Below are 17,293 nucleotides of genomic sequence, written 5' to 3'. Positions count from 1 at the left end.
CTGCAGCAAGGAACTTGAGAACCCAGCATGGAAGTGCAAACGGGCAGGCCCTGGCCTGGAACAGCGCTGGTGAGAAAACCACACGAGTAGCCCTCGGGGCCCAGGGCCACAGCTGCTCCGAGGCAGTGGCAGAGCACCCCCCCCGCCAGCCGGTGCTACCTGTTAAAATCCGATGCAGCGGCAACGTGACGTAGGTTAAGTGTGCATAGAGGAGGAAGTTTCCATCCGCTCTGTTCAGCTTCAGCCAGGACCCCACCAGCGACCGCCCCGTGCCAGACAGGGACCGTGACCTCAGATTCGTGGCGTTGTGCAGGTCAGCTGGAAGGTAGAAGGCCAGGTCAGAAGCAGGCAGAGGGGCCCTAGGGACAGCAGCAGAAGAGCCACCCACACTCTGGGATGACTCCCTCCAGGCCCAGCCCCACCCTCTGTGCGGCAGGGCGCTCTTTGCCAAGGGCTCCCCCACAAGTCCAGATTCCACACCCACACCAGATGGGGGCCTCCTCACTCCCTGCTCCTGACTCCAAACCTTAGCCCTGCCGCCAGGGCTCAGCCATCCCCCACCCCCGGGAAAAGTCTCTGCCTCAGGGAGCTCAGTCCTCCAGGCAGGCTGGCACAGAGCCTCGCCTGTCATTGCAGCCAGCACAGCCAGTCTGCAGTGTGTGAGGAGTGAGGCCTGGACACCTGTCACCATCTCATGGTCCAGTCAGGGGACCTCACACCACAGGGGCAGACGGGTGGGAATCAGCACTTTCCTACTAACGTGGGAACAGGCTCAGAGGAGAAGGGCTGTCCCAAGATCTCACCCAGCACCTGCAAGGCCCGTGCCCAAGCAAGGGTCTCCTGGCCCTGGGGCGGGGTCTTGTCCCACATGTGGGGCCCTCTGCTCTCAGCCCTGGTGGGCGGGACAAGAACTGCTATCTTCCCCAAGTGCTCGGTAGGTTAGTGAGGCCACACATTCCTGCATCAGCTAGCAAATACAGATGGCTGCAGGAATGCGGCCCTGTGGATACATGGGCGTGGCGCCCCACAGAGCTTGCAGGGCCCTCCCAACTTGTCTCCCAATGACAGGCCATCTTCACAAGGACCTCCTAGTGCTATTTAGAACATTCTGATTCTGCCACTCCCTTGCCTAAGGCCATCCACGGTTTTCCAGATGCCATGCCTAGGTGATGGGGTGCCGCTCATCAACAGCACAGTGGGAAGCACAGGTTTGCTGGGAGACGGAGCATGAGAGTGTGTGTGTGTGCATGTGCATGTGTCCTATGTGTGCGTGGGCGTGCACAGGCTGGGAGAGGGTGTGTGTGCATCCTGTGTCTGTGCATGTGTCCCGTGTGTGGGCATGCACAGGCTGGGAGAGGGACTGTGTGTGTCCTGTGTGTGTGTGTCCTGTGTGTGTGCATGTGTGTCCTGCGTGTGTGTGGGCGCGCACTGCCTGGGACAGAGTGTGTGTGCGCAGGTGCAGGCTGGGAGTTGGTTACGTGGGAGCACGGCTGGGACCTCCCAGAGGAGATGCTGAGGAGGCCCTGGGGACACAGGCTGGGCAGGGGAGGCCAGAGGTAAAGGTGCGCAGCTGGCAGCTGCCAGTGGTGACTACTGCTGCCACAGAGCAGAGTGCACCTAAGGAGATTGCGCAGAGTAAGGGAGACACGGGAACCCCAAGGACCCCCAATGAAGGAAGGTTCTAGAGTGGAGGGAGAGCTGGCCAAAAAAGACACTGAGAAGGAGTGAAACCAGGAGAGTGTCAAGTCACAAAATGCAAGAATGAGCCAGAGTTCACCCCTCACTCAGGGTTTCTCGCACCCATTGTGCGTAACAGACCAGCGATGGTCAGCTCTTCTCAGGAAAACCAGAGGGCTTCAGAAAGTCCACAGACCCCTGAAACTGAAAAGCCTGCATGGATGTGCTCCTGAGCACTTTTCTAGGGGAAGGGGGAGGCCCACTGGGAGGGAGGCTCCCCGAGCGTGAGCCGTGACTGTCGCTCTCTTCGAGGCGCTGCGTCAGTCCCTGGCCCATGGCACTCGTGCCCCACCTGTTGAGCCGCTAGCCTAGGCCCAGAGGAAATGGGGAGCGCTGTGAGCAGAGGGGCAGTCACCTCGGCTGTCCTCGTCCCGAAAGAACTCCTCGCTGTCATTGGCCGAGTGCGACTTCTTCATCTCAGCCATCAGGGTCCGTGGCACCTTCCTCTTGAGGGATGGGGAGAAGAAGGTGGGCCGGCTGTTCCGCTCGGGGGTAGGGGGTGTGCTGAAGGAGGTCACCTGGGCAAAAAGAGCTGCTGTCACCACAGCAGCAAGGGCTGTCCGTGGGCCATGGGGCCAGGGCCACTCACTTCCTGCCCTCCATCTAGCTGGGAGCTTGTGATGGGGACAGGAGCCTTGGGCTGCAGTCTCTGGCCTTGCCCTTCCAAGCCAGCCTCCAGGGCTAAGTGGGCAGAGGGCACTGGGAGTTGGGCTTCAGCTCAGGGGCCAGCAGGACGGCCTGCCACCAGGGCTGCTCAAGAAGGAACTGGGCCATGAGTGGCAGAGGCTCTTCTTCCAGGCCTCAGACAATGGTCAGAGGTTGTTCAATAAATATAATACCACCAGCTGCTGACACTGAACCATGTCACAGGCACTCACTGAGCCCCCCAGCCACTCCTGAGGTCAGAGCTAGCGCTGGCCCACTTGATAAACGTGGAAGTGAGGGCAGGGGTGCTGCCGAAGGTCGACCAGCAAGACGAGGCAGAGCTGGGCCTGCAGCCCAGGTCCTCTGCCTCTTCCCCTCCTGCCTCTCGGCTGATACGTCCCCGTCCCTGTATTCCAGCGTCCTCTCACGAGAAGTACTACAGGCAGGCGGCTCTACTTTCTGGTCACCCTGCACGGTTCACCAGACACCCCGCACACCCACTCAGGGCCAGGCAGATGCTGCGTTAGGACAGACACCACATGACACTGGTCCCTGCCCTCTAGGAGCTCACAGACTTGGAGAGTGACAACCACATACATACAGTGAGGTGGTCACTGAGACAGAGAAAGGGGGGCACAGGATACAGGGGGAGCCCAGAGGCAAAAGAGTCTGACAGCTGGGAAATCAAGGAAGGCTTCCTGGAGGAGATGCTGCTTGAGCTGGGTCTTGAAGGACGAGTAGGAGTTCGCCAGGTGAAGAAGGGGGGGAAGGGCGTTCCAGGCAGAGGGAACTTGGCCCATCTCCTCCCTCCTCCCCACGCAAACAAGAATCTGCGGAACAAGATGCGCTGGGCTGAGACTTCAGGGAGACCCATCAGCCTCCTCCTCATGGCTCCGGCTTCCACCAGAGTCCTGGCAGCTGCTGGGCTCCATGTGGTCCTCACACCAGCAGGGGAAAGGTTTTAAAAAAGAACACACACGAGAAACCACAATATACACAGCGTCTGCACTTGTCACGCACTGGCTACAAAAAGTCGCTCTGTAAAAGGAGGACGCGCAACGGCGAGCAGAAGGGCAGGAGCCTGGGCTGACTCGGAGGTCCGGCCTGCTGCTGCCCACTGCCCACTGCCCACTGCCCACTGCCTGGCTCCAGCAGCCGCCCGCCTGCCCGCCCCTGCCCTGGGGCTCCCTGCTCCCAGCTGCCGGGAGCTTCCACACATATCTCCATTCCCCACAGGCACCCTGGGAGGGGGGCTCATCACTCCCATTCCACAGAAGGGGCAATCAAAGTCTCGGCAAACATAGGGCGGTGCTGGAATTGCCACCCACGATTGTCCCGCCCTAGAGTCTAGGCTACCTCTTCACCAGGGCTTCCACACACATGTTCTGTCAGGATGACTCAAGCCCTGTCTGTCTCACGGGCCCAGTGGCAGCTACTTAGGGCCCCCTCTCAGAAATGAACTCCAACATGGAAACAACCTGAATCCCAAAGACAAGAGAGGCCCCCGCCTGGAATTCTCCCCCATCTTCCTAAAAGAAGGGCACTGACTGGTTTTGGTCTGCTTATAAGACACATTCACTGAAGAAAATACAAAAAGAAGAAATGAGGGAGTGAGAAGAAAACAAGGTGTGCCCTGGAGACGCCTGTGGTTGCCCTTTCTACAGAATGAGAAGCAGAGCAAAGACCCCTCCCCGGCCTTGGCATCGCTGGCATTCCTGGGACTCGTTTTCCCAGCAGGTCAACAGCACACACGCCTACAGCAGCTGCTGCCTGGGGGGCACAGCAGAAGCAGGGGCTTCATCCACTCCCAGGTAAGAGCACTGAGGCCGAGAGAGGAACAAGGGCTTGTCTGAGGTGCTGTGGGCAGCAGAGCCCGGTCCCAGCCACTGGGGTCCCCCCAGTACCCACTCTGGGGAGGGGCTGGGCAAGGCAGCCTCCAGGACCCTGCCCATCTGCATGGGCTCCCATCCCCTTCCCAGACCTCCAGCTCTCAGCAGCCCCACTGGAGACCAAGGGGCTAAAGATGTCCTTGTGCCTGCGCCTTGGGTCCAGAGAAGGCTGCCCTGGCCCTGGCTTCCTGCCCTGACAGAGGACGGTGGCCAGGAGGAGCGGGCCTTGGATCGCGAGAGCTGAGTGACCAGGCAGTGCTGGCTCAGCTCCTGGTCCGTAAGGCAGGGGTTCTCACGCCTACCTGCCCAGCGTCTGTAGCCTCGCAGCAGCTAACAGGCAACAAACGGAAGGGCCAGGGCCCCCTGTCCTCTCACCGGTCCTCCCAGGCCATGGTACAGAGGCTCACCATCACCCCCACGTGACTCTAGGGAGGGCAGACACTGAACCCTGGATTCCCAGCCGGTCTCTGTCCATTCCATTCCGGAGACCTGGCCTGGCTGCAGGGGTGGCTCAGGGAAGCAGAAAGAGCTCTGGCCCAAGCACGAAGCTGCTGTGTGACCTTGGGCAAGCCACACCCTCTCCAACCCTTGGCACCTAGCTGGCTGGAGGCTGTGGGGCCCAGGGAGGCGGTGGGCAGAGACTCCGAGGGACCTGCCCTCCCAGCCGTCCAACTCTTACCCGTTCGTGCATGGGTGACGCTGGGCTGGAGTCCTCGGTGCCGCAGGGGGACGTGTCTCCAGTGGACACGCGGCTGACCGCCATCTCAGCGTGGCCCTTGCCCTGGGGCCCCTTCATGCGTACAAACTCCATATTGTTGTACTTGTAGAAGCCAAAGGACATCTTCTGTGCCATGCGAGCCGCTACGCTCACCTGCGGGCAGGTGGAGATGATGGGGTCAGAGCAGCAGACGTGGGCACCAGGACCATCGTCCCTCAAAGATGGACCCCTGAGGGCTGCCCTCCATGCCTCAGGAGACTGAGCCCCAGGAGGGAGGCCGGTCAGCAGGAGGGACAGCTCGGAACGTCTTCAGATTCTGAGTGAGTGATGCTCTCCCTACCAGCCGAGGGCTGAGCCCCAGCCAACCCCAGCACCAGGAGAGGGAGGGGGCCACAGCCCGCCTGCCTCCATGACCACCTCCCTCCCCGCAGCTTAGCTGTCAAGGGCCAATTTCGTAAGTGTTGTCCAAACCCAGAGCTGGTCACCAGAAAGTGGGTGACTCAGGAGTGAGAGAGTCACAGCACCACCAGCTGTCACTCTCCACGGAGTTACAAATTAAGGACCAGGTCCCCCCACTCACATTTCTTATGGGAGGAGGTGGCCAGAGTGAGCTGAGGCACCCTGTGAAGGATGCAACATAAAGCGGGCCATGGACCGCTTCAGAGAGGCCCGGAGGGGCTGCAGGTGCTGAGCCAGAGGAGCTACAGCACCAAGGAGGGCTGAGGACACCGAGCTGGGCAGTTACAGAACCAAGGTGGCGGGCTGCAGACACTGAGCAGGGGCAGTTAGAGTACCAAGGGACGGGGGGCTGCGGGCGCTGAGCCTGGGCAGTCAGAGCATGAACCAAGCTTGGAGTTTCAAAGTGGCAAAAACAAAGTGGGATCGTGGGGGCACCCCACCCGGCTCCTGGGCAGCCACGGGCCGTCCCTGCACTCACCCGGTTGTCATACACCTTCTTGAGCGCCTCATAGCGGATGGAGCCCTGGAAGATGACCCCTTGGAACATGTTGGTTTTGTCACTGGCCACCAGCTCCACACAGACCATCTCTCCTTCTCCCACCGTCATGTCGCTGAACACCTGGGGTGGTGGCACAGAGAGGAGTCAGCCCACCCCTCCCACCACAGCCCTCTCTTCCCCGGGGTTGGTGGGAGGACTGCTTGGAAAAACCCCATTTCATGGGTGAGAACAGTGAGCCAGAGACATGGAGACACTGTCCCTGGTCACCCAGCTCTCCAGCCACTCCATGGAGACCAGAGGAGCGAGCAGTCTCCCTGCGGGGGTGGAGCTGATGGGGGCAGGGCTGGTGCTCAGAACAGGAACTCTGGGTACTGCACGTCCCCCATGGCCCTTCTAAGGCAACATCCCGCTCCACCCTTCTGCTCCACACTACCTTGTGCGGGGGACATGAACTGTTCACAGGGACATCTGGCCCATTTTCTGGGCCCTCCCTGATGCTGGCTGTGAGCAGCCCCAGGCCTCAGCCCCAGTCCTGGGTTCTGCCCGCTGGCTTGCAGCGCTGACAGAGGGAGCTGCCCAGGAGATACCTGGACCTGTGCATACAGCCGGTATAAGTCTGCCCTGTGCTATCCTGGGTCACCACTCCCAGGGCCTGGGGAACAGGCTGAGACTCAAATCTCAGCTCCACCACTAAGGAGCCCTGGAGCCTGGAGAAGGTGTCTTAACACCCCGACCCTGAGATGCTTTAAGACAACTCCTGCCGATCAAGACACCATCAAATGAGGAGAGACCCTGAAAACACACTTCCCTTCTCTGCCGAGCCCTCCCTGAGGCTCTAACAGCTGCTGGAGAGTGAGAGGACCATCTATCAGGGCACTGGGCAAGGAAGATTGCTGGACAGGGCACTGTGCAGTCCATCCCCCACTCTTCCCAGCCCCGTGTCCCCGGGTGAGCCACTTTCTGCCCTGGGTCCCAGTTTTCCCAACCTTGTCCCAGGTAACTCCTGAAGTCCCACCCCCTCTGGCATGCCGGGATTCCAAGTGGGTGCAGGCATTCATAGTTTAACAGCAATAACGACTCTGCCTGCTTGCACAGCACTTTCTAAAGGGTTTACAATGCACTCCCCCATTCATTAGTTTGTTTGATCTTCAACCCCTTGAGGTAAGTAGGGCAGACGGTCATTGCCCCCCTTTTACAGATGAGAAAACCGAGGCTCAGGGCCAAGTGAAGGCACTTGCCCAAGTTCAAGCACTGGGGAGAGTGAGAGCCACGTTTGTGTGAATAGAGACCTTCCTCCATCCTAGCCACCCCCATGCCTTTCTGAAGGGTGTGAGGCCTCAGGGAGAGAGGCTTCTCCCCACATCTCCTGACAAAGGAGAACTACGGGGAGACACGGCTCACCTCCTCGAAGCTGTCGATCATGAAGAAGATGTTGGGGTAGCTGATCTTGGACTCCTCCCCCTTGCTGTCCATGGGGTGCTTGCTGGGTGATGCAAACACTTGCTGAGAAAAGGAGAGTTTAAGCACTGAGGGAGGCCCACCGTGCGTACAGGTGCCCGTCACTCAGCCGGGTGGTCACCGTGTCACATTGCGCAAGGCCTCTAAACCCAGGGAGAACCACGCTGGGGAGCTGGCGGGTGCTGTGCTCCTCGCCGGGGACACTGAGTGGATTCTGGGAGCCAGACCCCTCCCTCAGTGGCAGGGAAGGAGGGGGAGGGGACTTCCCCCAAAAGCACCTGGGTGGCCAGGGCAGTTGGAGGGCTGGGCTCTGGCTCAGCGCTCACCTGGGATTTCTTCTTATGGATGTGAATATCCCCGCCGTCAGAGCGTGTGCACACAGCACAGGTGACCATGTAGTCCAGCTGGAAGAGAAGGGCAGGGCAGTGAGATGGATGGCGGGCTGTCCCTCGAGGTCCCTGGAGACCTGTCCCCGCCCACACCCCACCCGGACCCTGGTACCTTCTGCAGGATGAGGTTCAGGCAGACGCTCTCCTCCCAGTCAATGTCAGGGTCTCCAAGGCCCGGCAGCTTCTTGGAGTCCCGCCGGTACACCTCCACCTCCACCTCGGGTTCCATCTCAGCCACCTGCAGGGCACAGCGCAGAGGTGAGCACCCAGGCCCGCCGTGGCTCCCTGCAGAGGCCTAGGCCTGGGCCAGGGCCCGCCAATGTTAGGCAGACCTGACCCCAGTCCTGCTCCTCAATTTTCTAGCTGTGTGACCCAGGGTTAAGCATCTCAGTTTCCCTGTCAGTACAATGGGCTAAAAATTCTACTTCTCAGAGCTGTTGTGACAATTAAGAGATTATTTGTAAAGCATCAGTGATAATAAACCCATAACCCATTGCCGTCGAGTCGATTTCAACTCATAGCAACCCCATAAGGCAGAGTAGAACTGCCCCATAGAGTTTCCAATGAGCGCCTGGTGGATTCGAACTGTCAACCTTTTGGCTAAGAGCTACAGGGTTTCCATCAATGATAACAGTGACAGTGACATCCATCACACTCACGGTGGGCACCACAGTCTGGGCTGATCATTTTATAACTTATTAATTCTAATTTAATGACAAATTATATTATTAATTAATAATTACTGATTGGGTCACTATGAGTCGGAATCGACTCGACGGCACTGGGTTTTTTTTTTTTTCTTCTTTAACCCTTACAACCCCGCAAGCAGGAAGGTTGTTTTTCTGGGTGCTGTTGAGTGGATTCCAGCTCATAATGACCCCGTCCGACAGGGAGCCGCCCCACAGGGCTTCCCAGGCCGTAACCTTCACAGGAGCAGGCTGCCAGGTCTTTCTCCCCATGAGCTGCTGGGTAGGTTCAAACCGATAACCGTTCAGTGAGCACTTAACCATTGCGCCATACTGAGTCTCATTGTCACAGATGAAGATCAAATTTGTTGACTATCAAATAACAAGCACAAGATACAGGGAAAGCAGAGCATCTGCCCACGGGTTAAGAGGTGTTGAAAAAAATCCGGGGTAGCTTTGATGCAGCCTGTCCTGGCCCTGGCTGCCATCCTGGCTCTGATCCAGACCCCTGGGGAAGGTGAGCCACCCTTTGCTGGGTGATGCTGGGCCGCGGGCAGGGGCTAAGGCCTGTGCACGCGGGAGGCAGAGCCCATGGAAAGAGGGGCAGGCCACCCTTGCCCAGGTGAGAAAGTCTGTCCCATGGAGAGGCAGGGTGGCTTCCACCTCCCAGGGCTGTGTGGCTCCTCACACGACCGTGGTTACTCTTGTCTCATCTTGTTGCCCTGTTTGTTTTCTTTCCTCCCTGCACTTATCACTCTCTGGAATCATCTTGCCTGGTCTTCTCCAAGAGAACGTTAGCTCTTTGCTTTGCACAAAGTTGATGGGAGGTACTCGCTGCCTCAGTGCAAGAGAGGAAGAGAACAAACCAGTGGGTGGGCCAGCACAGGGTACACAGGAGAGTCAGAAAGTGTCCAGGTGTGCACCAGGAGGCAGGTTCTTGATGCACTACCACGCCGAAGGCCCCAACCCCAGGGCACCCCAACACCCACCCACAGAGAATGGATACACAGTGAGGTCCACCCACACAATGGAAGGTTCTGAAATAACACCCACCCACAGAGAATGGATACACAGCGTGGTCCATCCACACAACGGAAGGTTCTGAAGCAGCGAGAATGGACAGATCACCACCCTCCGCACACAGGCAGGAATATCACAAACATGAGACCGGGAGGAAACAGCCGACACAGCACAGTCTGTGACTTCACGAGATGGGCCCCAAGAACAGGCAAAGCACCCACTGCGTGTGAGCCATCCAGGCGGGGGTTACCCTTGGGGAAGGGCAGTCATGGAGGTGGCCTCTGGGGTTCTGGTCATGTTCTGTCTGGTGATCCACGGGCTGGTTAACCAGTGTTCACTTTGAGGAAAATCATCAAGCTACATGTGTATTTGTGCATTTTTCTGTATGTTTGTTATGAGGAAAAATTCAATCCCTCCAACAACAAAACTAGACTGGGAGTAACCCCACGTGGCAGACCCCAAAGCAAATTCCTCCTGTCTCTGAGCTTTAGTTTTCTGCAAGGTGAGGCTAGAATACTCTGTACCCAGGACTGCTGAGGGCATCACTGAGCAAGAAACTGGCACCAGCGTGGGCCACCAGCACAGGACAAGCCCTCACACAGATGCCGGGTCCCCTCACTTTCAGAGACAAGCTGGGCAGCCACGAAAAAGGAGCTTTCTGGTCCCGGAGTGGTGTGAACGGAGGGCAGGAATACAGGACGTCCCTCCCTGGGACAGGCTGGGATCTCCCTGGTCGCCCCTGGTCTTGCCGGGGGACGCCAGCATCCTGCACCACCCGCACTGCTGCTCCTGACCCTTCCTGGAGCTGCTGACAGGCTCAGGTCCACCCACCCACCTCCTACCACAGGCAGGAAGCCCAGGCTGGTTGCTATGGCGACGGGGTAGCAGCTCCACCCGGAGGGGAACCAGTGGCTTGCGGCAGAGGCCCCGCAGAGCAGAACGCAGGCGCAGTAGCACAGCCACACTGAGCTTGGGCAGGGCTTTCCCCACACTTGGTCTTTAAAGGGATGCCTCCAGCACCCGCCCCCCACCCCAGGGCCTGGTGCGTCCCCGCAGGTCCCTATCCGCCTGGGTAAGCTACCCATGTGTCTGTGTCCTGGAGAAAGCTCCACCCCACCTGCCTCCCCACACAGCCAGGTGGGCCTCGCAGTGCCCAGCTCTGTGTGGCTGCAGTCCTGTGTGCCCACACCGCCCCTGGCCTTCCAGCCTCTGCAGCGCCTGCGCCTCCACATGGGGGGCTCAGACACTGCTGTCCCCCGGCCTTCCCACCATCCCAGCCTGGTGACTAGCCACTGCCTATGCGGTCTGCCTTGCCCAGAGCATCCTTGGTGTGTCCTCAGGGACGCTGGGCTCGACAGACTTTTCCTTGGGGTGAAGTTCAAGATTTTGTTAAAAAGCGTCTCTGAATCTGCTGAGTCAGGCCAGGGTGGGTGGGCCAGCCAGGAATCAGGCAGCCGGGCCCCTCCCAGTGCATGACCCTCTGAGTTTCGGCTTCCTGTCTGTGAGTGTGGGTAGTGGGAATGCCTATACCCCAGAGCTGTGCTGAGGGTTTGAGAACACGCCCCTAGTGGTCACTGGCAGTGAGGGTCCTGGGACACCACCATCAGACTGCCATCGGACTCCTGTGGTCACGTCCACCCCAAGAGTCCCAGCCTCCCCATGGTCCACAATGGGAGGTCCCTAGCCTTAGGGTGCTGTGGCCTGAACCCCTTTTACAGAAGGAGGGGCTGAGACCCAGAGGGAGACTGACTGACAGAGTCACACGCCAACTCTGGGGTCAGCATTCCAACTAGAAAGCTTGTCTCCCAACTACACCCCAGAAGGGCGGGTGACCAGGGGCTAAGCAGCGTGGGCAGGGCTTCTGGAGGGCACTTGGCTCAGGGGTCTCTCCACCAACACCTGCCAGCCAGACCCACTGAAGAGGCTTCCTCTTCTTCCCTGCAGAGAGCACCCTGCCCACGCTGAGTCTGGCTGGGTCTCCGCCTACCCTGCAATTCCTCTGCCTGGGCCTCCACACCTCCATCACCAAGCCCAGTGGGCCACTCCCTCTCATCCTGCCAGACTTCCTCCTCAGGCCCTCAGGGCCTCCCGCCACATCCGCTCTACCACCCTCCGCCCCACTTCTGGCTCACCCCCACCTCTCTGGCCAGACCCTTGCGGTCTCTGGTTTCTGGGCTCAAGGTTCTGTCCCAAATCCTCAACACCTCAGTATGGACAGGCCCAATCTCTCCTTCCACCCCTGGCATCTCTGAGCAGTTTGTGACAGACATCTACTGGCCACCAGACATCATTGTCTGCATGTCCTCTGGCACCTCCAACACAGACCGTCCAAGACTGAGCTCCCTCCTCTGTACACCAACCCCGCCGCCAAAACGAACCCTACTCCCCCAGGCAAGTCAGACACCAGGCTCTAGGCTCTAGTCCCACACTGGATCACAGAGGTCCTGCTGGTTCACAGCACTTCCTTAACCTCGCATCCACCTGACCTCACATCCACCTGACCTTCCTCTTCTCTCATCCCAGGCCCTCTCTCTCCCTCCTCCACCAGCAGCCCCCAACCAGCCCCCTGCTTCAATCCTCCAATCCTTCCCCCACCCCCTGCTCACAAAATGAAACGTCGAAATGTCACTCTGACCCTGTTTCTTCCTCCCTTTATGAGGCTCAGGCTTCCCAGGGCTCCGCAGCTGAAACCCAGCCTCCTGGGCAGGACCTTCAGGGTCTGCCATGGTCAGGCCCTCACCCACCCCCCACTCGTCTTCCTGTGCCCCCCACCTTTCTATACTCAAACAGGACTAGAGGTTGCATCTGATGAGGATGACTTTACAGGCTCTCAGGGCCCTTCTGCTGGGGGTAGCTCTTGCCCTTTCTTAACACTTGCCCCCCCCCCCAGGAGCCTTTACTGCCCACGGTCCACCCCTTCCCAGTCACTATTTCCCACACTGGCTTGGCTCTAGGTGGCCCATTTCTGTGTACAGTGCTCACTATCCCAAGAAGGTTGCAGGTTCCCAGTGTCTCAGTCACACAAAGGTCACTGCAGGCACCAGGGGAACCCCAAGAGAGCAGCAGGCCACTCCCTGGATCTCTTGAGTTTCACCACACAGCCAACCCCTGGGTCATCTCGAGTATCACATGGCCCTGCCACACCAGACATACAGCTGCCAGCACAGAGGGCAGCCGGGCAGGGGGTCCCGGTGCCCCCTTTGCAGCAGGCACTGGACCTGTCCTATTCTGCACACAAGGAGCCCTGGTGGCTCAGCCGTTAAGCACTTGGCTGCTAGCCAAAAGACGGGCGATCCAAGCCCATCAGTGGCTTCGCAGAAGAAAAGACCTGGCAGTCTGCTTCTGTAAAGGTTACAGCCTTAGAAACCCTATGGGGCAGTTCTACACTGTCCTGCAGGGTTGCTATGAGTTGGAACCAACTTGACAGTGATGGGTTTGGTTCTGGGTATTCTGCACATCTGGGCTCAAAGAACAGGCACACGCAGGGGAAGGCTCCGAGCGTCCATGGTCATGGAGCTCCAGGGCACTGGACTTGGAGCTGGAGAGATGGCAAGCCCCAGGCCCCGCTCCATGCCCACCCCCCCCGGCCCCCTCTTGCTTCTAGAGGAAAAGAATGCATTTCTACGCCTGGCACACGCTGTGAGAGCCTCTGAAGGTTAGCGGAGGAAACGTGCAGCTTGTTTTGTGAACGCCCCACACCTCAGTCTGGTGCAGGAACGCCCTCAGACAAGCTACCTCACCTCCCTGAGCCCCTGGCTTCTTTATCTGTAAAAAGGGGGCACGACACCCTGTGGGGGAGCTGGAGGGCACAGGAGATGAAGAAGTCTAGGGCTGGGCACTGTGTGTGGCGTGTGATGAGGGTACAATAGATGGTAGGCGTTTACGACATCATCATCACCATCGTCGTCAAGCTAGCTCTCCCTGCCCATGGCCGGGGGCGGACACCGGGCTCTGGGTCAAGCTCTCCCCTAGCGCTGACTAATTAGGAGAAGCTGGCCAAATCACGTCTGCAGCTCAGTCTCCGCAAAGCTACAACCTGTTGCCATCGAGTGGATTCTGACTCACAGTGACCCTATAGGACAGAGGAGAACTGCCCCATAGGGTTTCCAAGGAGAAGCTGGTGGATTGAACTGCTGACCTTTTGGTTAGCAGCCGAGCCCTTAACCAGCGCGCCACCAGGGCTCCCCCAGAGCTACAAGCATGGTCACAATCGGCACCTTCCAGGGCCTGGTGGAGGTTAAGAACACGTGTACAGCACGCAGGCACACCCTCACCAGAAAGCAGGCGTGATTGTCCCCACAGGGCCCCCAGCATGCAGTAAAAACCCAATAAACATTCACCTCTTTTGCCATCATACACAAGGGCTACATGGAGCCCTCATTCCCCGCACGGCGGGGGCAGGCCGGAGGGGCCACTCACCTTGCCCTCCTCGGTGCCGCTCTCGCTGCCCGCAAACGCCCGCTTCCGGCGCACGTAGAAAAGCATGTCGTCCTGCTGCGGGGCCCACTTCTCCATGAAGTAGGTGGAGAACATCCAGGTCCAGAAGACAATACGGTCATCCTTGAAACACCCTGCGGGGGAGGCCACAGGGAGTGAGAAGAGCCCAGCCAAGCCTGCGCTCACGGGCACCCTTGGCCACGTCCTGTCCTCTGGACCTGGCCCTCCAGTCAGACACCTGCTGGGGCTGGGTGATATCTTTCTCCCTACCCCCCGCCACCCATGGGGCATCCAGAGAGGCTGGAGGACGCCTCCGGGGAGGAGGATACCTCCCAGGAGGCCTGCTCCATCCCAAGAACCCTGCTCGGGCCCTGGAGTCACGGCCAGCCTGCAGAAGAATCAGCAGCTTCAGGGGGAGAAGAGCAAACCGGGGAGTGCTTCACGGGCAGGCTGGCTGGCTGGGCGGGAAGGCTCCGGAAGGGAAGATCCTCAGGCAGCTCCATCCTCAGCCAGCAGCCCTCCCTGCCCCCCAGGCTGCAGCAATTCCCAAGGAGACGCCAATTTAAAGGGACAGTCTCGGCAGCCCTGTGTGGGAGACCCCACACTCCCCGGCTTCCAGCCCCCAGGTGTATCCCCGTGTGATGCTTTTATCACCAATGGCATTTCCTTATGACCAACATTTGTACTCTTTTCTCCCCCAGAGAAGCAGCCTGCAGGCTTTGGTAGAAAGATTGGGGTTTCCATGCCAGCTCTTTCCTCTGGTCCGCAGGCGCCCCCCCGCCCCCCGCCACACCCGTCAGCCAAGGGTGGCTGAGGCCTGGGGCTGAGAGCAAGGCCAACAGAGGAGCCTATCATCCCTTTCTAGAGGGATCCAACAGAATTCCAAGAGATGCTACAGAGATCTTTCTCATAAACTCAAACTGCCGCTGTTCGACTGGTTCCTTTTTCTCTTCCTCCTCCCCGCCCCTTCCCAGAAAACACTGCCCTTGTGGCCTGGGCCTAGCACGGGGGTGCCAGAGAACCTGCTCTCCGCACTCGAGATGGGGAGGGCTGCCGGCATCTCACAGACCCTTCAGAGGGTACCAGAGCGTACCCAGGCCCTCACCTCCTGGGAGTCGGCAGCTAGGTCGCCTGCAGAAAACACCAGTCTTTCTTTAACCTCGGTCATACCACTGACTGAGGGCCAAAGAACAAGGGCTGGAAACCAACCCTTAGACTGTCACCCGCCTCACACCCTGCCTGTCACCTGCCCCACACCCTGCCTTGACCCTGGAAGTTGGGTGTGGGCAGGCAAGGAGCAGCAGGGCTTGGTCAACTTCCGGTGAAGCCAGGAGAACGTGTAGGGCTGACCCATCTCCCTGGCTGATGGGGAGCCGAGAACTGCCCTGTCTCCATCATGGCTTTGAAAACTCCTCCTGCACTCTCAGGAACAGGCACGCTCAATTCACACTACCACAGGTTCCCCACGAAAGTGAGCAAAGGTGCTATGGTGTTCCTGGATAAGGTCTGTGCTCTTCTTTCCATCCCCTTGACTTTGCTCTCCACCACGCGTCTGTCAGTCTGTCATAGCATGGTGGCTGGCATGCTGCTGTGATGCTGGAAGCTATGCCACCCGTATTTCTCATGCCAGCAGGGTCACCCATGGCGGACAGGTTTCAGTAGAGCTTCGTGTTGCATCGGGCAAATCAGCTGCAAAAGGCCTCTTTAAAGTGTTGGAAAGCAAAGGTGTCACTTTGAGGACTAAGGTGCGCCTGACCCAAGCCATGGTGTTTTCAATCGCATCACATGCATGCAAAAGCTAGACAATGAATAAGGAAGACTGAAGGAGAATTGACGCCTCTGAATTACGGTGCTGGCAAAGAATATTGAATATACCACAGACTGCCAGCAGAACGAACAAGTCTGTCTTAGAAGAAGTACGGCCAGAATGCTCCTTAGAAGCGAGGATGGCGAGACATTTCATACATTTTGGACAAGTTATCAGGAGGGACGAGTGCCTGGAGAAGGACATCGTGCTTGGTAAAGTAGATGGTCAGTGAGAAAGAGGAAGACCCTCAATGAGATGGATTGACACAGTGGCTGCAACAATGGGCTGAAGCATAACAGGGATTGTAAGGATGGCACAGGACCTGGCAGTGTTTCGTTCTCTGGTACACAAGGTTGCTGTGAGTCGGAATTGACTCGACGGCACCTAACAACAAAAAACGTTGTCCTGCTGTAGTTCCCTCTTCACCTAGAATCCAGCAGAAGGCCTTTAAGACTAAAATGCGTGCTGATTGCTCCTTGGCCTGTAGTGGAGACGGGCAACTCTGGCCATCCCAGCTCTAAACCCCACCACCAGCCACCATGAGGCAAATCTCACCACTAATGTCACTCCCCAGGGTTAAGCACTGCCATTCCTCAGATGATCTTATTCTGTTCACAAAAGCAACCCAGAAGCGGTACTAGAGCTCATTCCCGGGTGATCACAACATCAACAACCACAGCAATGATACTAGTGACATCAGCTACAATTCATCAAGCACTTGTCATATGTTCAAGGAGCCCTGGTGGCACAGTGATTAAGTACTCAGCTGCTAACCGAAAGGCCAGCAGTTCAAACCCACCAGCTGCGTTGAGTGAGAAAGATCTGGTGATCTGTTCCTGCAAAGATTACAGCCCTGGAAACCCTATGAGGCAGTCCTCCTCTGTCCTACAGGGTTGCTATGAGTCGGAATCAACTCAGTGGCATTGGGGTTGGGTTATTTTGGTTTACCACATGTTCAGCACTGGGCAAAGAGCTCCGTGTGGCTCATCTCACTGAATTCCCAGTCACTCTGTTATTGCTGCCCCATTTCACAGAAGAAGAAATTGACTCTCGAGCATTAAATAACGTGCCCAGGTTCACAGAGCTAGAGACTGATATAACGTACTTAGACCTGTCCGCCTCCCAGACTCAGGCTCTTTGAAAAATCTCAATGCTACAGCCTGTTCCTCAGCAGCCTGGTGAAAGGAAGGAACCAGCTAACAAACCCCAACTGCTTCGCAGGCGGCTGGCTACCCTAGGACCACAGTAAACGTAGGGGTCGGCTCAGGGGCAGCTGGGTGGGGAGGGAAGGTGAAGGGTCCAATCTCGGCGTGCTGGAGGTGGCAGGCCACATGTGGCCAGCTGGCTTTCCATCATTCCATGATACCCTGGGCCCTGGCCAGCAGGGTCCCATCTCCCCACTTTACAATGGGGAAAAAGCATTCTATTCTCAGTTCATCCATCCTGGCTATTTAGGAGTCTCCAGGCCCTGGAAGTCAGTAATGGAACCCAGACCGCCGGCCAATACTGACTCTTGTCAAGAAGGCAAAGCACAAATAGGCTCCTGGGC

At 58.1% G+C, this 17,293-nt stretch overlaps 1 protein-coding gene across 2 annotated transcripts in view; it reads right to left on the bottom strand.

Annotated features, from left to right (window-relative positions):
• Positions 1-17,293, bottom strand: part of KIAA0930 (KIAA0930 ortholog) — a 56,736-nt gene that overhangs the window by 6,271 nt on the left and 33,172 nt on the right. For both annotated transcript variants that reach the window (XM_064283386.1, XM_064283387.1), the window contains exons 2-9: positions 13,920-14,071; positions 7,907-8,032; positions 7,732-7,809; positions 7,349-7,450; positions 5,927-6,067; positions 4,951-5,142; positions 2,093-2,255; positions 160-318 (exon numbers count right to left, since the gene is read on the bottom strand). In XM_064283386.1, the coding sequence (XP_064139456.1) occupies positions 160-318; positions 2,093-2,255; positions 4,951-5,142; positions 5,927-6,067; positions 7,349-7,450; positions 7,732-7,809; positions 7,907-8,032; positions 13,920-14,071 (1,113 nt within the window). The remainder of the gene's footprint in view (positions 1-159; positions 319-2,092; positions 2,256-4,950; positions 5,143-5,926; positions 6,068-7,348; positions 7,451-7,731; positions 7,810-7,906; positions 8,033-13,919; positions 14,072-17,293) is intronic.

The sequence above is a fragment of the Loxodonta africana genome, chromosome 4, assembly GCF_030014295.1.
Source record: "Loxodonta africana isolate mLoxAfr1 chromosome 4, mLoxAfr1.hap2, whole genome shotgun sequence".
In the NCBI taxonomy this organism is placed as follows: domain Eukaryota; kingdom Metazoa; phylum Chordata; class Mammalia; order Proboscidea; family Elephantidae; genus Loxodonta; species Loxodonta africana.
This window is presented reverse-complemented; position numbering and strand designations above follow the sequence as displayed.